This window comes from Cucurbita moschata, unplaced genomic scaffold (genome assembly GCF_002738365.1).
Source record: "Cucurbita moschata cultivar Rifu unplaced genomic scaffold, Cmos_1.0 Cmo_Scf00034, whole genome shotgun sequence".
NCBI lineage: Eukaryota > Viridiplantae > Streptophyta > Magnoliopsida > Cucurbitales > Cucurbitaceae > Cucurbita > Cucurbita moschata.
In genome coordinates, this window is record NW_019268550.1 from 325,541 (window position 1) to 342,954 (window position 17,414).

The 17,414-nt window shown below is 36.4% G+C and overlaps 4 protein-coding genes across 9 annotated transcripts in view; 2 read left to right on the forward strand and 2 right to left on the reverse strand.

Annotated features, from left to right (window-relative positions):
• LOC111430746 (probable trehalose-phosphate phosphatase C) overlaps nt 1-1,613 on the forward strand; it is a 3,148-nt gene extending 1,535 nt beyond the window's left edge. The window contains exons 3-9 of the mRNA XM_023067142.1: nt 224-295; nt 366-449; nt 538-591; nt 684-785; nt 880-957; nt 1,042-1,182; nt 1,276-1,613. Coding sequence (XP_022922910.1) covers nt 224-295; nt 366-449; nt 538-591; nt 684-785; nt 880-957; nt 1,042-1,182; nt 1,276-1,449 — 705 coding nt within the window. The 3' untranslated portion in view covers nt 1,450-1,613. The remainder of the gene's footprint in view (nt 1-223; nt 296-365; nt 450-537; nt 592-683; nt 786-879; nt 958-1,041; nt 1,183-1,275) is intronic.
• Nucleotides 1,614-2,152: 539 nt separating this feature from the next.
• On the forward strand, nt 2,153-16,647 carry LOC111430671 (abscisic acid receptor PYL8-like). 4 transcript variants are annotated; one of them, XM_023067012.1, is made up of 9 exons: nt 2,153-2,583; nt 3,166-3,286; nt 5,065-5,263; nt 6,406-6,549; nt 12,981-13,217; nt 13,354-13,596; nt 14,690-15,365; nt 15,452-15,580; nt 15,648-16,647. In XM_023067012.1, exons 7-9 carry the CDS (start codon nt 15,004-15,006, stop codon nt 16,291-16,293), a joined length of 1,137 nt encoding a protein of 378 aa, XP_022922780.1. In that variant the 5' UTR covers nt 2,153-2,583; nt 3,166-3,286; nt 5,065-5,263; nt 6,406-6,549; nt 12,981-13,217; nt 13,354-13,596; nt 14,690-15,003; the 3' UTR covers nt 16,294-16,647. The 4 variants fall into 4 exon arrangements, with proteins under 4 accessions (XP_022922780.1, XP_022922779.1, XP_022922781.1 ...); XM_023067011.1 differs by lacking the exon at nt 5,065-5,263 and having other exon boundaries at nt 3,166-3,273; XM_023067013.1 differs by lacking the exons at nt 12,981-13,217; nt 13,354-13,596; nt 14,690-15,365; nt 15,452-15,580; nt 15,648-16,647 and adding an exon at nt 7,186-8,241 and having other exon boundaries at nt 3,166-3,273; nt 5,065-5,402; nt 6,334-6,549.
• On the reverse strand, nt 9,419-13,332 carry LOC111430670 (RNA polymerase sigma factor sigE, chloroplastic/mitochondrial-like). 3 transcript variants are annotated; one of them, XM_023067007.1, is made up of 7 exons: nt 13,204-13,332; nt 12,860-13,006; nt 11,905-12,598; nt 11,662-11,808; nt 11,130-11,366; nt 10,289-10,552; nt 9,419-9,915 (listed from the first exon to the last, which is right to left on the reverse strand). In XM_023067007.1, the coding sequence occupies exons 2-7, from the start codon at nt 12,871-12,873 to the stop codon at nt 9,718-9,720; spliced, it is 1,554 nt and encodes a 517-aa protein (XP_022922775.1). In that variant the 5' UTR covers nt 12,874-13,006; nt 13,204-13,332; the 3' UTR covers nt 9,419-9,717. The 3 variants fall into 3 exon arrangements, with proteins under 3 accessions (XP_022922775.1, XP_022922777.1, XP_022922776.1); XM_023067009.1 differs by lacking the exon at nt 12,860-13,006 and having other exon boundaries at nt 13,204-13,315; XM_023067008.1 differs by lacking the exon at nt 12,860-13,006 and having other exon boundaries at nt 11,905-12,641; nt 13,204-13,287.
• Nucleotides 16,648-16,848: 201 nt separating the features above from the next.
• Nucleotides 16,849-17,414, reverse strand: part of LOC111430774 (transcription factor SPEECHLESS-like) — a 3,058-nt gene continuing 2,492 nt past the window's right edge. Inside the window, exon 3 of the mRNA XM_023067179.1 lies at nt 16,849-17,092. Within this exon, the coding sequence (XP_022922947.1) occupies nt 17,027-17,092 (66 nt within the window). The 3' untranslated portion in view covers nt 16,849-17,026. The remainder of the gene's footprint in view (nt 17,093-17,414) is intronic.

A 17,414-nucleotide genomic window follows, 5' to 3' on the forward strand; every position in this document is an offset into this window, starting at 1 on the left:
TTTTTTTTTTTTTTTTTTTCTTTTTTTTGCTTAGTTGTTTGACCTTATTTAGAAATTATAAAATGATTAAGTTTTTTCTTTGTTCTTTGAATTTCTACACTAAAAATATGGGTTTTATTATTAATAATTTTTAAGGGTTGACCTATATCTTTTTGGATTTGATTCTTTTAATTTAGTCTCTTTATTGTTTTATTTATATATTTTTCTGTATGTATAAATGCAGATGAGAGAAGCTGTAAGAGAAGTGGCAAAATGCTTTCCAACAGCCATAATAAGCGGAAGAAGCCGAGAAAAAGTAATTAATTATTTATATATATATATATATATTATATATATATATTAAAGAAATTAATTAAAATTTTCAGGTAAAGGAGTTCGTGAAATTGAGGAATCTGCACTATGCTGGGAGCCATGGATTAGACATTATGGCTCCAAATTCGGACAATGAGGTTATCCTAGTTTTATAATTATAATATTTCGACATGTCGACGTATATCATTTGTCAGCGTTAATGTAACATTATACGTTTGATTGTAGGCTAATGGGGTTTCCTATCAACCAGCCAAGAAGTTTTTACCAGAAATTCAACAAGTAATTTCTTGTCGGAAAAATCAAATTATTATTATTATTATAATTTTTATGGTACGAGGTTTGAAATATGGAAAACATTTAAAACGTGGCAGATAAAACGCGCATTAGAGGAAGAAAGTAGAAAGATCGAAGGTGCATTGGTGGAGGATAATACGTTTTGTGTTTCTGTACACTTTCGGCACGTGCACGAAAGGGTAAAGATCTCGATCTTTGTCGATATGTATGTGTATGAATGTGATATGGATAAAGATCAAGGAATCGAATCGATGTATTATTGACTTATGGCAGGATTTGGGGAAATTAGAAAAGAAGGTAGAGACTGTTATGGAAAACTATCCTGATTTTCATGTAACGCAGGGCAAAAAGGTGCATAAATCCTGAAAATAAGCATGATTTTGTTTGTTGAAAATGAAGCCATATTCCTTGCTAATATGGTATGAACATTTGAAGGTTATGGAAATAAGGCCGACCATTAATTGGAACAAAGGGCATGCAATGGAGTATTATCTGCACACTCTCGGACATAACGACACGGACGATGTGGTTCCGTTGTACATTGGCGATGATCAAACGGACGAGGACGCTTTCAAGGTAAGCAAGCATATGCAAAAGGTGGATGCTGTTGATACTCATGAATATTGAAATGGGTATTAAACTGAAGTGGGATGAGTATGAGTTTTGTAGGTAATACAAAGGAAAGGACAAGGAATTGCGATACTCGTGGCATCCATTCCAAAGCACACAAACGCTTCCTACTCGTTGAAGGACCCATCGGAGGTTCTTGCTTTTTTGCTAAGGCTGGCCAGATGGAGTAACTCCACATCCCCTTCAATTACAACCCCATCTCCTAATATTTAAAAATGGAATGGGTGATTTTTTAGTAAAATATTTGGGTTATTTAAGCATCCACCAAAGTGCATATGGCTTTGGTAATAACAGAGATGCATTACCAAATCCTTTTACTAATTACCCATCCTTTATTTTACATCAATATATTTAATATATGTACTAGTACTCCTACCTATCTCTCTACGCCTCTCGTTCTTGTTTTATGAGATCGTAGATTCAAATTTATTATAATATTCTCAAAACACTATAGTTATACTAAATTAAGTGTAATTATTTAAATTAATTATAATATTCTCAAGTAAACACAGTCCGAGCGTATATATATATCAATGAGATTTTTAACTAAATTGTGAAACCCTTTTACCCTTGGCGTACGCCGGTGGCCGCCAACAAAACCTAACCCTTCCTTTTCTTTCTCCCACGCGCCGCCGCCCACCGAAAATATATATAAATTATCAGCATTGTTTTAATTTTAAAAAGTTTACAAATATGGTGACACTGAATTTTATGTTTTTCCTTGAATTGCTATTAAAGCCAGTCCAACTGAATATGGGCTTGTGGTAGTAAGGCCCATGGGGGTTTTCTTTCCAGTGGGCCAGCGCTATTCAATCTGGGTTAGTCTTGGAATTGGTATAGCGGGAAGCTTCCGTTCGTAAGTTCATACCTTTATATAAATTGACGCGGCAACTGTAACGATTCACTGCCTGAAAATTTCTTCACTCTGTTGATCTATCAACTTCTCATTTCGAAAGCGTCGCACAGGCAGCACTCTGATGAGAAACGACATATTGCGACAACCAATCCATTTGGTTTATCCAAATGCCGATACGTATCGGGAATTTGGATTTCGGGAATAAAGCAGAGAGGAAAATGGTCCTGAAGTGTTTGTGCGTGGGGGGGACGAGGGGATGGGGTTTTAGCGGCCGCGTTTCTATTTTTTTGCATACTTTGTTCTGAATGAATGGTCGGAATAATCGGTCCCTCTTTGTGGGCTGAATATTCCAATTTTCGAATGATTTGGCCTACTCTTTCGCAGGATATGAGCCCACGGGAAAGATGATAACCAAAGAGAAAAAAGACGAAACCCAAGAGGAAGAACAGAGTAACAGACACCCTTTACCCCTCCTTTATTCTATTGATTAGGTATCTATCACTTCTTTTACTTCACAGGATAACCATTTCTTATGAGAAGATGCTTTATGTAGGGTAATGTAGATTGATTGTTCTGTTCTTTGCCATGGAAAGTGATTGTTTATTTGTTTTGCTTGATTATTTATCTAACTGGGCGATGTTTTTGCTGGTTGAAAAGAAAGTTTAAACAATGATGGATATTGGTGGAATCCCTGGTTGTGCGTAAAGCTGAACTGAAGGTTTTTGATTCTTTCTGTGGGGTTTTCTTTACGTAAAAAAACGTTATTCTTTTTATACATAAAAGCTTTCGTAGATAACTCATAGTAGTGTCAGCCGTGTCTTCTTCCTCGGAGGAGAACATTATAGTTCTCTAATCATTTGGCAGAAAAATTGTTAGTTTTACTAAAAACTGTTGAACTCTCTTGTGAAAAGATTTGTCCAACAATTTGACAAACGTCAGTTCCTTTCATTCATTGGATGCTATATTTTAGGAACTCCTTGGTTATTCGATTCTGCTTCAGTGAATAGAAATTGGTTTGTTTTGACTTAAAGCTTGAAGGTTGGATGACCCATCTCACTAATTAAATTACTCAGGTTCTGATTTTAAAAGATAAAGACCTTTGGAGACATCCACTGCTCGACACTTTCGTTGATACTGATATCAAAGATTTGGAGAATGATGGAGTGATATCATGCAGCTAAGTAAGTGATTCTGGTAGTTTTCTTTATGTACAAATGGCTATGATATCTTATTTTAAAGTAAAGTACTGATATGGTATTCTTTTTGTTCACGGATCACCTTGAGCCACCTCTGCACTAAATCACTTAAACAAAGAAAAAGGAATAAGACTTGTTTGAGAGAGATTCAAACTACTTTTATATAATTTCTTTTAAGAATGATACTAGATTGGTTCGTAAAACAAACTGTGTTCTATTGTTATAGAAAATGAGTGAAAACAATTTTTAAAGGAAGAGCTCCCAAGTCCCAAGTAGTCCCTTGTTCGTGTTAGTTAAGTGATGCAAGATATAATAAACCCACATGAGCCTGAAGTTTATTATATATAGTCCACTAGTAGGTTAGCTTGTGGTTTAATTGTTGGAATGAAACAAATTTTCGTGCATTCTACAATGATATTAGAGTGCCTGCTGTGTGCTTGTTAATCAACTGTGATCTTAGGAATTTTAGTAGCGGTGATGATCGTCTAGAAAAACTGAGATTCCACACTCAGAGCCAAATTGCAGTGGGTTTATCCATGCATCCAATGGCTTTGGAGTAAGCACCTTTCTAGTATAGTAAAAATCCATTCCTTTTGTAGAAGATTCTCGTCTGCTGATTTTTTAAGCAACCGTCAATATTGGAGAAACTTAACAAATTGGTAGATCTTTTGTGGGGGGGAAAAAACAGGAACAAACATTCTGAATTGACATGTTTTGTATAGCTTGTAGGAAGGTGTAATACTCTGTTTGAGGCATTGGAACTTTGGAATCTCTCACAAGTCAATTTTTCTGAACCCCAGAACGTGGAATTAGCTTCTTCTTCTTCTTTTTTTTTTTTTTTTGTTGAGATTAATGGCTTTGAGTCCCTCAATTTGGTGAGAAATGCTTATAGACTAGTACTCCTTTTATGAGAATGATGTGCACCTGCCTCATTTGTGTATAGAAGAAAAGAATAAAGCTTTGAGAGTGCCTGTACTTAATTCCTCTAAATGCTTCTACTTCTTTTGGTTCAAACCCATCCCAAAACTTGGAGTTCTGTTCAAGAGTTTACAGAAAATTTTCAACCAACCCTATCATCACTCTTTCAATTATCATAATCTGATTTGAAAGCATTGTTGGGAGGGAGTTACATATTGGCTAATTGTTGGGAGGGAGTTACATATTGGCTAATTAAGGTGATAATCATGAGGTTATAAGTTAGGAATACATCTTCATTAGCATGAGACCTTTTAAGAAAATAAAAGCAAAACCATGAAATTTTATGTTCAAAGAGGACAATATTTTACTATTGTGGAGGATGCTGATTAGTAACATCATGAACAACAACAAAGGGGTAGGGATTTTTTTAATTTTTTTTAAACGAGAACTCAATAAATAGAAAAAAAAAGAACGAGTTTTCTTTTTCTGAAATAATGGAGAATTACGTTTCTATCCTTCTTTTTTAAAAAAATATTCGTCTATATATTTCCTATATTTCGTTCACTATAAATTTGTGGGATTAAAAATGTGTAAGAATCCATTTTTGTTTGAAGATCAAATTAATAAAATTTAATTAAATTAATTTTAGAAGGGAGAGACTAAATAGAAAATGGGTTAATAATAATAAAGTTGTGAGAGTGGTTGGGGGTAGTGTACAAATATAGGTTAGGCACAACAAATTGGCGGTCCCCACTTCTAAAACAAGTAACCAAAAATTCCATCCATTTATCTCCATCTTATAATAAATAATTATTTCAGCTTTTTTCTGTTGGTATGCGTATATATTTTGTGGTACAGAGACTTCGAGAGCCCATTTCTTCATTCTTGTCTGCTCGCGGCCAACCTCTTTGCCGTCGTTTTGTCGTCTCCGGTGCAACTCCCGTGAGACCTATTGCCTATTGGACTCTGTTTCCGATCCGATCCTTGTACGGATACCATGAGCCCTCTTTAGGTTTGAGCTTCTGTTGATTTGTGGCTTTTGCTCTAGCTAGCTCAGGTAAATTTCCGAAATGAGTGGGAATGGTGGATTTAGCAGCTTGGAGAGGGAGTGCATTGGGAGGCATCACAGGCACGAGCCTGCTGAGAATCAGTGCACCTCCTTGCTAATCAAGCACATTAAAGCTCCCCTTCCTCTTGTAACTACCCCCTCCTCTCCTCCTCTTTCCATATGCTTCTTTTTTGTATGTCAAATTTGTGTCCTTCGCTATAGCTTTTACATAAACATTATACATTCTTCTCTCTTCATTTTTTTCAATTCTCTGTTATTCTTTGACGTGCTTATTTATACATTCTCAAATCTCAATTCATGGGTGGATCCAACTATTACTCTTTCTTAGGCGTTTTCTGCCTTCAAGTTTGTACCTTCTTTACTTTTTTCATTCATGTGTTTTCTTTGTCGCATCCTTTACTCTGATCTATGTGCTAATCCTTTTTATTGTTTATTTCTTTTGCTACTACCCCCAAGATAAAAAATTTAAGTTCATAGGTTAAGGTAAATCTAATCTTGTCAATCTATTCTCAACACTTTCCTTCCTTCGCTTTGTAAGTTGTTTGCCTCTTTTGTCAAGTGCCGGCAACCACGTAGATCTGTGGCTTGTTTACTTGTTTTTGTAGTCTGACAGTTGTTTTGTCAACTCTGTTGCCAAAGTTTTGAATATGTAACCGGTTACAGTATTTGAAAATGATTTTTCGTTGTGAAGAAATAGAGGTTTCAGCTGAGCTAAACCAGTTCCAAGTATTCAGCCGCTTAATATATATATATATATATATATATATATTTTTTTTTTGGATCCATTGGAAATAACTTGGTTTTGTGGTTTATTATTGCTAGGACATTGGAAAAATAGTACGCATATAAGGGTTCTGGAAATGTACATGTCAAACTGAAAGACTAGCTTAATGAAACAAAATTTGGAGAAAACAAAATTTGACCAACATGGAAATCTATTTTCAACTAATATATAACTGCACCATCATGTTTTTCAAACTTCGTTTTTTTTTTAACATTTCTATCACGTGCAGCTGGTTTATCTGGGCACATACATGTACTAATTTAATTCTCATCAGGTTTGGTCTTTGGTGAGAAGATTTGATCAACCCCAAAAGTACAAGCCATTTATAAGCTGGTGTGTAGTGCAGGGGAATCTTGAGATTGGAAGTATTAGAGAAGTTGATGTCAAATCTGGGCTCCCAGCCACCACAAGCACAGAAAGGTTGGAACTTCTTGATGATGACAAACATATCCTTAGCTTCAGGATAGTTGGTGGTGATCACAGGCTTAGGGTATGCTTCTCTTTTTCTTTTAAGTGATTGCTATTTACTAATATGAGGCTTTGCCAAAAAAATATTTATTCTCAATTTTAAATTGATTTCATGCATTAGTCATATTCATGATGTGCATTGCCTACCAACTTTATGTAATTTATAGTCCTGAAAACATAATGGTTTTAGCTAAACTCTATGGGGGAACTTTAGGGTGCCTAACTGAGAATAAGTTGGTAGACTCATGGATAGATCAAACTCGGGGAATTACTCTTGATCTTAACACATGATGAAACTCTGCATTCTTGACCAGCTCAAATCTCTGAACATTCTTCATGTGTTGCTTTACCTGCTTGGGCAAATTTTAATTCAAATCAGATAATCAAGTGTTCTGGTGGTAATTTGATTCTTTCCCATTGCACGATGTGGGGGTAGGCCTCTGGATTACATATTCGGCTAGGAATTTGAACAATTTGCAGTTATCTTGGGTAGATATCTCTTACTGAAACTAATCATCACCCTCTATTTGCTATAAGATTGCCCAGTAGAACATGAGAAAAGTCTCCAAGTGAGATAGTGCATGGAAAACGCCGTCATTGCCATTTCTAATTATTGGTCCTGCATAAGTCAACTAACTTTCTTTGCCTTTTCTTCCAGAACTACTCTTCAATTATTTCCCTCCATTCAGAGATCATAGAAGGAAGGCCAGGTACTCTTGTCGTTGAGTCATTTGTGGTTGACACTCCTGAAGGAAACACAAAGGATGAGACTTGCTTTGTTGTAGAGACCTTGATCAAGTGCAATCTCAAATCTCTTGCTGATGTTTCAGAAGGGCTTGCTATTCAGGATTGGACTGAGCCTATAGTTTGATAGAAATCTTTAAAGATTGTTATGGATGGAAAGTGGTGGGGGCAAGATTTGCTTGTGATGTTAGGCACAAAGGCATATGAATCTTCATTGTTATGGAGCCAGATTGGCAGTTGTACTACTCTCTCAATACACATTTCCCACTTGCTCTCTTTGCTGGTCAGCTGTCTTTAAATTATATGGTGCTCTCTTTCGTGGTTGAAGCACCCTATGTCTTTACAAAGGAACTCAACACCCTATGTCTTTACAAAGGAACTCAACACCCTATGTCTTTACAAAGGAATTCAACACCCATTCATGAGTAAGAAGTATAGGAGTATTCTTCTTCGATTTCCAGGATTTTGGCTAGGTAGTGTAAGATTTATGGTAGTACACACACAATGGGACAATGATTTTACTGGTTAATTATTTTGGTTACCAGTTTGAGATAGTGAAACTGGGACGAAACATATCTGGATTCGAGTATTGTCGGTCTCTGGGTGGATATTTTACTTTTCACGTAATGTTGGCTGGAGTGTAGCGGATCTGCAAACCAGGGCCATATAACCTTAAAAAATGTTTTGACATTTCTTTGATTTGGCGATAGTTTCTTCGTTAAATCATGTTGAAAACTCTATGCAACTGTTGAAAGGAATGTTCGATTCCTGGATTTGATAAGTTCAAGTTTGCGCTTTGCAATTGAAAAATCAACCTTGGGTTTCCCAAAGAGAGAGTTTAGAGGTTTAGGCATGTTTAGCTTGTGTTTATTTATATGGCCCATGTGTTTGGACTTCTGATGGTTTGATTTTATGTATAACCTAAGAGGTGCATATGAGAGGCTTGAGTTTATGTAGTTCATATGATTAATTAACTTGTGTTCGGAAATAAGTGAACTCACAGACCTTGCCTTCTTACTCCATGTGATATGAACTTGGCCAAGCCTTTCAAGCCAACTCATGTTCTCGTCCTTTTCAATGACAATTTTATAAGCATCCAAGTTTCACCCATTCAGTCAAAGCTTATGTTGGATTATAGTATAGTTGTATTGTGAATAAAGTGACCTCCATCATTATTTTAATCGGTAGTGGCATAACTACTCATGAAACAGAGATAGCTGAAAAAGCAAAGAAAGTCATGAAGCTTATATGAGAAGTAATATTTTCTCCAAAAAGGGAAAGAAGAGTGTAGTGTGCAGCTTACAAATTCCATATTCCTAACAACCTTCCTTTTCAGTTGGAAAATCCTTCCAACGAGTTACTGACATAATGGATTGCTTGTATTCGATCCAAAGTCAGATCTAATCGATGTGTTAGGTTGTAAATTTAATATTTTCATGTGTCCTCAACACTCTCTCACGTATAGTTTTGAACATTAATTTCATTTATAAGGCCTTGTACGTATATATTTGAACATAAATCTAACTCATGACATGTAATGTCTACTCCATGAAGTCTATTCTTTAACACCCAAATCCTATTTCGTTAATTATGATGATGTCTTCAAATTTAGAAACCACTGAATTCTTGGGAAACATTTAAATCCCCATTTGGGAAGGCAAGAAAATTTCAAATGAAACAAAGAGATGAAAACCACAAATGACAGTTTGAGCGAGAAGACGAGGATCAAGATGAACCTGTGCATGGATTGTTGCTATTTGAAAAATTATTCAAATATGTCTAACATAGTGTAACTAATACCTGAGGAATTCTGTTATATGTATATATTTTTCTTTATCATACTAGTCTCTCTGCCATTTTAAATATGACTATAGAATGGTTGAACTTCTAGATCTATCTATCATTGGATCATTTCCTCTAAGAAGGGATTGATAAAGGAAAATCTATGGAATTGGGATGTCTGCATATTGAATGCACCTACGAAATCTCTCAAAAGAATAAGTTGCGACCACTCTCTCCAGTTCATACTGATTGCTGAAGAAGTTTCTTCCTCTAGAGATGAGGAGAAATGAAACTGAAAACCACTATCTCTGTTTTTCTTCCTTTGAATCCTCTTTGTAGAGAAAAACTTATAAAACAGTCGAAGGTTGAAATTTATAAACAGTATAATTTATTTATATCACATAGTATGTATACAAGAGGGGGTATAACCATTCCTGTCTTTTAGTTGCTATTCTTCTCCTATAAAACTGCCTTCTTCCTACAAAGAAAGTTGCAGAGCTGCCAATTGTATGTCCTTAAAAATAAGAATCATATGGGGTGAGGTTTCTATGTTCAAGTAGTTACAAATATATGGTACAAATCTCTTGCCCCTTGAGATGTTTTGGCGATAGGAATTAATCGGGAGTACAAGATCATTGAAACAAAGCTTGATGTTCTCATCAGTTCAGATTAAATACCGACGAAGGTAATCCACTCTTGCAGGATGCTTGAGCTTCATGAGAGCTTTCACTTCATGCTTTCGAACCATTTCCCTTGAAATATTTAGATTTCCGGCTATCTCACCTAATGTTCGGTTTCCTTTGCCATCAAGACCGTATCTTTGTCGGATCACCAAACTCTCTTTCGGCTTAAGAGAATCAAGCTGGAAAAAGAATTTAAATTTAGGAACATATTATCAAAATATCAGCAATATAGGGGATTTCAAGGCATCCCATGCAAAATGCAGCAGATTAAACGGGTCATATCTACTGATATGATCAACAATTGGAGTTAAAAGCAATCCCAAGTCAGGAATGCCTAAGAAATCTACCAAAAGGAGAGGTCCATGTCAGTACAACAGCCTACTTTTACATCGATTTGTGAAGAATAAGTGTAGTGCAGTGCAAGTCAGTTGCATTTTAAACAAGCATAGCAGATGTAGCCAAGATGTCTTTCACCTTGAATTCATGATGTGAAGACATTTTACCAAATATATTTCACAAGTTAAATTAGTGATTTAAAGGGGGGAAAATTACCACATCGTCGAGAGCAAGCCTTAGAAGAGCTGATTGCCTCCGGTTGTCGCCTCCAGTACCTTCTACATCAGCGATCCCACTGATAAACTCTTCTGATGTAGTTGAGTGCCTAGAATGGAGAGAGTAAACTGGTTTTGTAGCCCTCATTACTTCTAGGTACCTCTCAGGTGAGATGCCAACTTTTGCGATTACCTCTTCCTCTGTTGGCAATCTATGAAGCTCACATAATAACTCAAGTTTAGCTCTTTGAATTTCAACTCTTACCTGCATAAGAAAAGGTTCAGTCTCAATAACCCATGCCTTCATGTGCAGCAAGAACCATTTAGACGATGATTTAGATTCAAAACATAACAAGGTGAACAGATTCAATTCAGCTTTTTAATTGCCGTCTACCACAAATGGGAGCTAGATGATTTATCGTAGAGCTTGCTTTCAAAAATCTTGGCTACTCTAGCACGACTTTCTTCTCTATTTCAGTCAATCGAAATTCATAGCTTCTTTTTTCTTTGAACAACAACTATGGAGAGAGAACCTTCCTTCCCCTTCAGGCGGTGGCTAGAATCTATCTTATATTGTTTCTTATGAAATTATTTCTTGGAGACTCTCGAGATCAAACTCTCAATATAACATTTTAGTTTTCTTTCAAAGTTTAAATATTCCCTTATTCTATTTTTCTTTGTTTCTTCTCTATTTAAGGTCCAACTTCTTTGGTTGTTTTACATTTAGCAACAGTAATATGATGTCATGAAGGAAAGTAGAATGATGATTAAGGAACGCAAGTAGTTCATTGCCATGATAAAAGAAAAAGGAATGGAAAAGGCGAAGTACTATAAGCACTAACCGAGTCGAGTCCAAATGAGACACGTGTGAAGCTTGAGAGAGTCATTGACCGAATAATAGCATGCCTTATCCAAAATAAAGCATAAGTTGATAGGCGGAATCTTCTCTTAGGCTCAAAGCGATCAATCGCTGTAATGAGTCCCTTGACTCCTGCTTGACAAAGGTCTTGAAATTTTGGGCCACTTGCAAAATCTTCAAAGTATTTGTTGATCACAAATAATACAAGGCGGAGATTATGCTGCAACAGATGTAAGACCTAACCATTAGTTCTATCCTAGTGCATTATATCATAAGTTGATTACAACTACATTCAATCTGTCTGCACTCCAATATGTTATTGGAAGATCAGTATGTACCCTAGGAAAGGAACCTTTACATTTTGATTGAACGGAATATGACAAACACATCAATCATATAAACTTGTACGTTGATAAACTCCATGGCCGATGGATAAGAACTGAAAGTAAATTATTTTCATGGAGAAAGAAAAGGCAGTCATGGTATCACAGAAGCCTGAAGGAAGTGAGTCTTACCTTGATGAGTTTGTTTCGGGCAGCACGACCAACCTCCAACTGTCTCCTTACTTGAATTACATTCATATTTGTCGCATTGGCCAATTCTCCTTCAGTTGGTTCTCTTCCCAACCCTTTCTGCAGTTCTTCTTGTGCTTGAATAAGTGCCTAATAGAGGAAAACATTATTTGGCAGTGAACAAAATCACTTTTATTCAAACTTCCATTCAAATCAGTTTCCAGCACCAGAATTCTTAAGCCTCACCTTCATTGGTTGAACCAACTTGAACAAACGGGTATGCTCTGATGAAGGAAGAACTGGAGGAATCTTCATCTTTTTCCAGTCTAAACTAACCAAATCAGTAGAAGCAGAGTAGTTTCTTACAAGATCATCAATCTCATCAGCTTCACTTTTGGTATCTTTTTGTTTACTTAATGAAGGAGCTGATTTGCCTTCCTTGTTACTTTTCAATGCTATCCTCTTGTCGAGATCGAGTCGCTTAATCCTCTTAGTCTGGTTCCTGACTACACCATCACATGGTCTCTTGCCTAACTTTTTCCTCCTTTGCTGTCCTCTTTTCGGTCTGCCATCTTCATTTTCCATATCAGTATCCTCTGTCACAGGGCTAAGCTTGAAAATGTTTTCAAGTTTAGCAGCAGCCTCATTGTAATCCACATCCGAAGTACAGGGAGTAGCTTCATCGATCAAGACAGCTTTAACTCTCTTTAAAGATTTGCTACTTTTTCCTGTTCTTTTCTGGTTTCTGTTATTACTCTCCACAGGCAGGGTTACTTGCTCGTGGGGTGAGACCAAAGTAGTGTTCGTGTGCTTATCTACTTTAAAAGCGACAATCGATGGTCTTTTCAATGCAGAAATGTTATTGGAAAATTTTCCACCTAGCCGAAAAGGAGTTCGTGCTGCCGAGCTTGAAACGGTCACAACTCCCATACCAAGTAGCCTTCAAAAAGAGAAAACGAAATCAATATGGAAGCTCCAGCAACCTGCAATAAATTGTAACTGCCAACTCTTATCACTCAAATCCTAGACTTGAAACAATGCATTGGCCAAAAGTATTCACAAGAGAAAGGACTGAAATTTCCCTCATGGGCAATTCACAAAACAAGTCATTAGCAAAAACCATAGAAGACATCCATTTTGCTGTGCACATACAGCAATAGGCATCACAGCTCAAATAAACACCACTTTTCTAGTTTAGTACATAGCTAACACCATTTTCCTTAAAAGTAACTTCAAGAAGTCCTTTCTGCCCCTAACTTCATCTTCTTTACTGTTTGAATGAACTGGGACTACAAAGCTTGGAACTTTACTTGTTTTTTCAGGTGGGTCTACTGTGGGAGATCCTATTCTGAAAGAAAATTCTCATAAACACACAAAAAGTTCAACCATTTGCACCTAAAAGCTCAAGTTCAAGGAGTTATCTGATTTTCCCACAACGAGCAAGATTCTCTAGAATTTCCTCAGTAAAATAAACAGAAGATTCAACTACAGCTGTATCCTTAATCAAACAAACAGAAAATGAAAACCAAGTTGAGAAACACAAACCTTCAAAGATCAAGGTAAAGCACAGGTTTTTTCTTCTTCAATTTTTCCTTCTGATTTCCCAGGATTAGAGAGAACAACCTTAAAATGACAGTCTCCTCCTAAATACATGAATTTTGGTGTCCACAAACAATCTCACTTTGTAATTGACAGAAATGGACGGTGATGAAGGGGGTTTGTGGTCAATCAACGGTGAAGAAAGCAGCAACGTAGGCAAAGGGTAGTGGACTAAAATTGTGAGGGTGACGTGGCGACTATCAGAGGGAGGGTGAATATTACGTGGCAGGCGAGGAGTGGAGGAGAAGATATTTTATGTGAAGTTAATGGATGATGCAAGTGACAGACATGTGGTTCTAGTTGGGTTTGGAGCATCAACCTTAATGGGACCCAACTTTGGTACTGGTTCCTAGCTCTACACGTTGCTTAAAAAGCCAACCATACAATTATCTCTTTTTTTTTTCTTTTAAAAAAAATTGATAATGGGGATACCCAATCCAATTGAAATTTTCTGATAGATCATGTTGAGATAAGAACGACTTACTTTATATGTTAGTCATATACCGTTTACTATAAGGTCATTTGAATGTAATAGCTTTTCCTTAGAGCCGTTCATGGTTGTTATGAAAGTGTTAGGGTCTATGTTTAGGAGGAGGTTCATATATCTTAATGATTGTCAACTAATTCCTCAGTATTTTCATATCATTTTTGGTTGGTTTGAATTTTTTTTTTTTTTTTTTTGGTATAACAAGAGATTTAAATCACAATTTGGTATTTGTACCTTCCGTTTTTTTTTTGGTCATATGATTCCTATACTTTTCAAAACGTTCGCTTTGGTCATGTGCATTCATTCATGTCCATTTTATATCTTAAACTTTCGAAACATTTATATGGGTCCATATACCTTCTAGAATGAACCCTCTTGCTCCTTTTGTTGAATTTGTTGTCTCCCAAACCCATCGCTAGTTAATATTGTCTGTTTTGACCTGTTACGTACAATCGTCAACCTCACGGTTTTAAAACATGTCTACTAAGGAGCGTCTACTAGGGAGAGGTTTCCACACACTTATAAGAAATGTTTCGATCCCCTCCCCAACCGATTGGGATCTCACACAACACACATGTTTTTCTTCAAATACACACCATAATAACTTTGTATAACATAATTATTGTTCTAATTAGGGATCAAAAGAATAAAGAAAGAAAAAGTGTTCTAATTAGGGATCAAAAGAATAAAGAAAGAAAAAGTGTAGAGAGATTATAATAATAAAAAGAATGTTAGAATGGTCTCCACACGGCTAAGAAAATAAAAACAACCAAAAGTCAACTGGTTGACTCTGCAATTTCATAGTATTTGTGTCGTTTCCCCTTATTTTTCAAGATTTCCTCTTACCTTCCAATTATTTGCATTTGAATTGGTCCACATCTACACATTATTTGATTGTGTTTGGATCAAAATTGGAAATAATTGTGTTTTTATGTTTTAATTTAGGGTGTGTTTTAGAAGAAAGTGGAATTGGTCAAGAATCGGAGATGATCTCTGAAATCAATTTCCAAGCAATGTATCGACGACCGAAGACTGAACCCTTCTCCTTCTTCTAAAACTATTCCCCTTCTTTTCTTTGGTTTCAAAAAAGTTTCTCAGCCCTCTTCATAAATACCCACACCATTCCCTTCCTCCTCCATCAAACTTCACCACCCACTTCATGTCTTTGCTTTCTAACACGATCCTGTTGGGTTTCCGCCTTAAATCCCAAGTTTTGTTTTGTTTTGTTGTCTTGTTCTCCAAATTTCAGAACTTTAATCATGGACAGCTTTGGGGAATGGGACCAAAAGAAGAAGCTGAAAAATGAGCTGCTTAAAGGGAAGGAATTAGCAAAGCAACTCCAAATTCATCTCAATGTGAGGCCATCGTCATCTTCCATGGCTGCTGCTGCTGCTGCTGCTGCTGCTGTTTCTTCTTCTTCTTCTTCTTCAGTTTCGAACGATGGCGGTGAACTATTAGTTCAAAAGATCTTATCTTCATATGAAAAGGCACTGTCATTGCTCAGCTCTAATGGAATCCAAATATCTGAATCTCCTTCCTCTCTCAATGGAAGCCCAAGGAGTGAAGACTCTGACCGTGAATTCAAGGACCATGATCATACCAATGCTTCTTCCCGCACAAGGTAACTCATTTTAACCCAAAACATAAAGAAAAAGCTTATTTCTGATTAAAACTATTGCTAGATTACAGTTTTGGATGCAATTGCAGGAACATTCTTCCAACTTGGACACAGAAATTCCAAGTTAGTCCAGGGATGGCCCTTGAAGGGTCTCTTGATGATGGCTTTTGCTGGAGGAAATATGGTCAAAAAGGCATTCTTGGTGCCAGACATCCCAGGTAAAACTACAATTTTGGTGATCCCTTTATGTTTTATATACTTATATTGTCTGTTGTTGACATGCAGAGGGTATTACAGATGCACACACAGGAACCTCCAAGGTTGTCTTGCAACCAAACAAGTTCAACGGTCCGATCACGATCCAAACATCTTCGAGATCACATACCGAGGAACCCATAGTTGCACCCAAGTTATTCCATCTGCAAGCACAGAGTTTCAGCAACAAAACCACCCTCTACTACCTGATCAAAGGGTCCAAAACCAACAAACATCGCCCGATGCTCTCTTGAGCTCATGGCCATCCTTAAGAGTCATAACTGAAAACCTTGACACAATTCATGATCCAACATTATTCCATCCTTTTAACTATGATCCCACGTCAAATTATGAGGTTGCAGACCGTGTCGAGTCCGGGTCGACATTGAGAGCCAACGTCAACTTTTCCGAGTTCTCTCCTCCTCCTCCATTTTTGTCCCCAACAACATCTGGATCTGGGTTGAGCTATTTCTCTGCATCCTCAAGTGGGTTGAGTGAAGGATTTATTGGACATCATCAGAAGTTGGATTTGCAGCCAAACAAATCCGAGCTTTCTGAGATTTTTTCGTCACCAACTTCAGCTTCAAACTCTGCAACTCCTGGCTTAGACTTCCCATTCGGCGAGCTTCAAATGGAACCAACTTTCACATTCCACAACACAAATTTCTTCTCCTAAATCTCCTTCCTTCTAGACTCAACAACAATGATACTCTGCAACCAAATCTCCATCAAGTTTTAACAAATTTTCATACTTTCTGTTCTTACAAATTATTATTTTTACAACTTTTGATAGTTTTGGAGTGTTTTGTTTTGAGAATAACTTCATTCCAAGTAAGGATTTTTTTTTTCTTATAATTTCTTTTGGGGGTGGGGTCATGAATGAGCCCTAAGCCCATTATGTTTGGGCCATAACAAGGAGGAAGCCCACCAAATCCTTGGGCCCAAACTTTAGGGATTATTCTTTTTTCTTTCTAGAATTTATATTTCTTTTAAAAAAATTATTTTTAATGTAGAAAGGCCCACCCTTTTTCACTAGATTGGGGGAAAATTAAATTGCTTCACAGAAACACAGAAGCTATATATATATACATATAGCTTATAGATTCAGCTTTATGTTAATGCTCTGTGCTCCCCAATCACTGATTTAAAACTATATAACAATATATAAATAAATAAAAAGATGCAGTGAGAATGTTAATACAGTGAATATGATTAGACAAGAAGCTTAGTAGTTTTTGATGATGAGAGGGATGAGATTGCATCTATCTATTACATAAATGAAAAGAGGAATTTTAGTTGAAAAAAGAATTGAAGAAAGAGAGTTACATTAATTTGTTAAGAGGAATCTCTTTGTGCAGACACAATTAAGTAACCAAAACTCCTCCTCCTCCTTCAATTCTGGACTTCAATTAGCAGAATGTTTGCTGAATTTGGTGAGCCAGTTCCTCTGCACTAAGTTGGCATTCAATTCCGATCTATAAAAGGAAAATAAACAATCAATATGATCAATCCACTGATTAATTCACTGAAAAATGAAGATAAAACGAAAAAAGATGCAAATTTGTGTATAAAGCTGGGATTTTTGTCCTCTGAACATGCAAAAATGGGTATCATTTCAGCTCTGAAATTCGAGCCATTTTTGTTCGTGCATGGAAGCCATCTGTGAGCTTAAACAAACCTTCAACATGGCAAACAATGGAGTGCTTTGGTGCTTGTGCTCAAAATACACAAAACGAAACACAACCCATATATCATTTCAACGAAATTCTTTTTTTTTTTTTTTTTTTTTTTTTTTTT

Bases quoted from the DNA above. Each gene is read 5' to 3' on its own strand.
- LOC111430670 (XM_023067007.1), bottom strand. The intron at 11,809-11,904 runs GTGAGGCTTAAG...TTCCTCTATTAG, and splicing joins AGTTGGTTCAACCAATGAAG to GCACTTATTCAAGCACAAGA. The intron at 10,553-11,129 runs GTTAGTGCTTAT...TTTCTTATGCAG, and splicing joins TCTCATTTGGACTCGACTCG to GTAAGAGTTGAAATTCAAAG.
- LOC111430671 (XM_023067012.1), top strand. From the start codon at position 15,004: ATGGACAGCTTTGGGGAATGGGACCAAAAGAAGAAGCTGAAAAATGAG. The intron at 15,366-15,451 runs GTAACTCATTTT...ATGCAATTGCAG, and splicing joins AATGCTTCTTCCCGCACAAG to GAACATTCTTCCAACTTGGA. The intron at 15,581-15,647 runs GTAAAACTACAA...GTTGACATGCAG, and splicing joins CTTGGTGCCAGACATCCCAG to AGGGTATTACAGATGCACAC.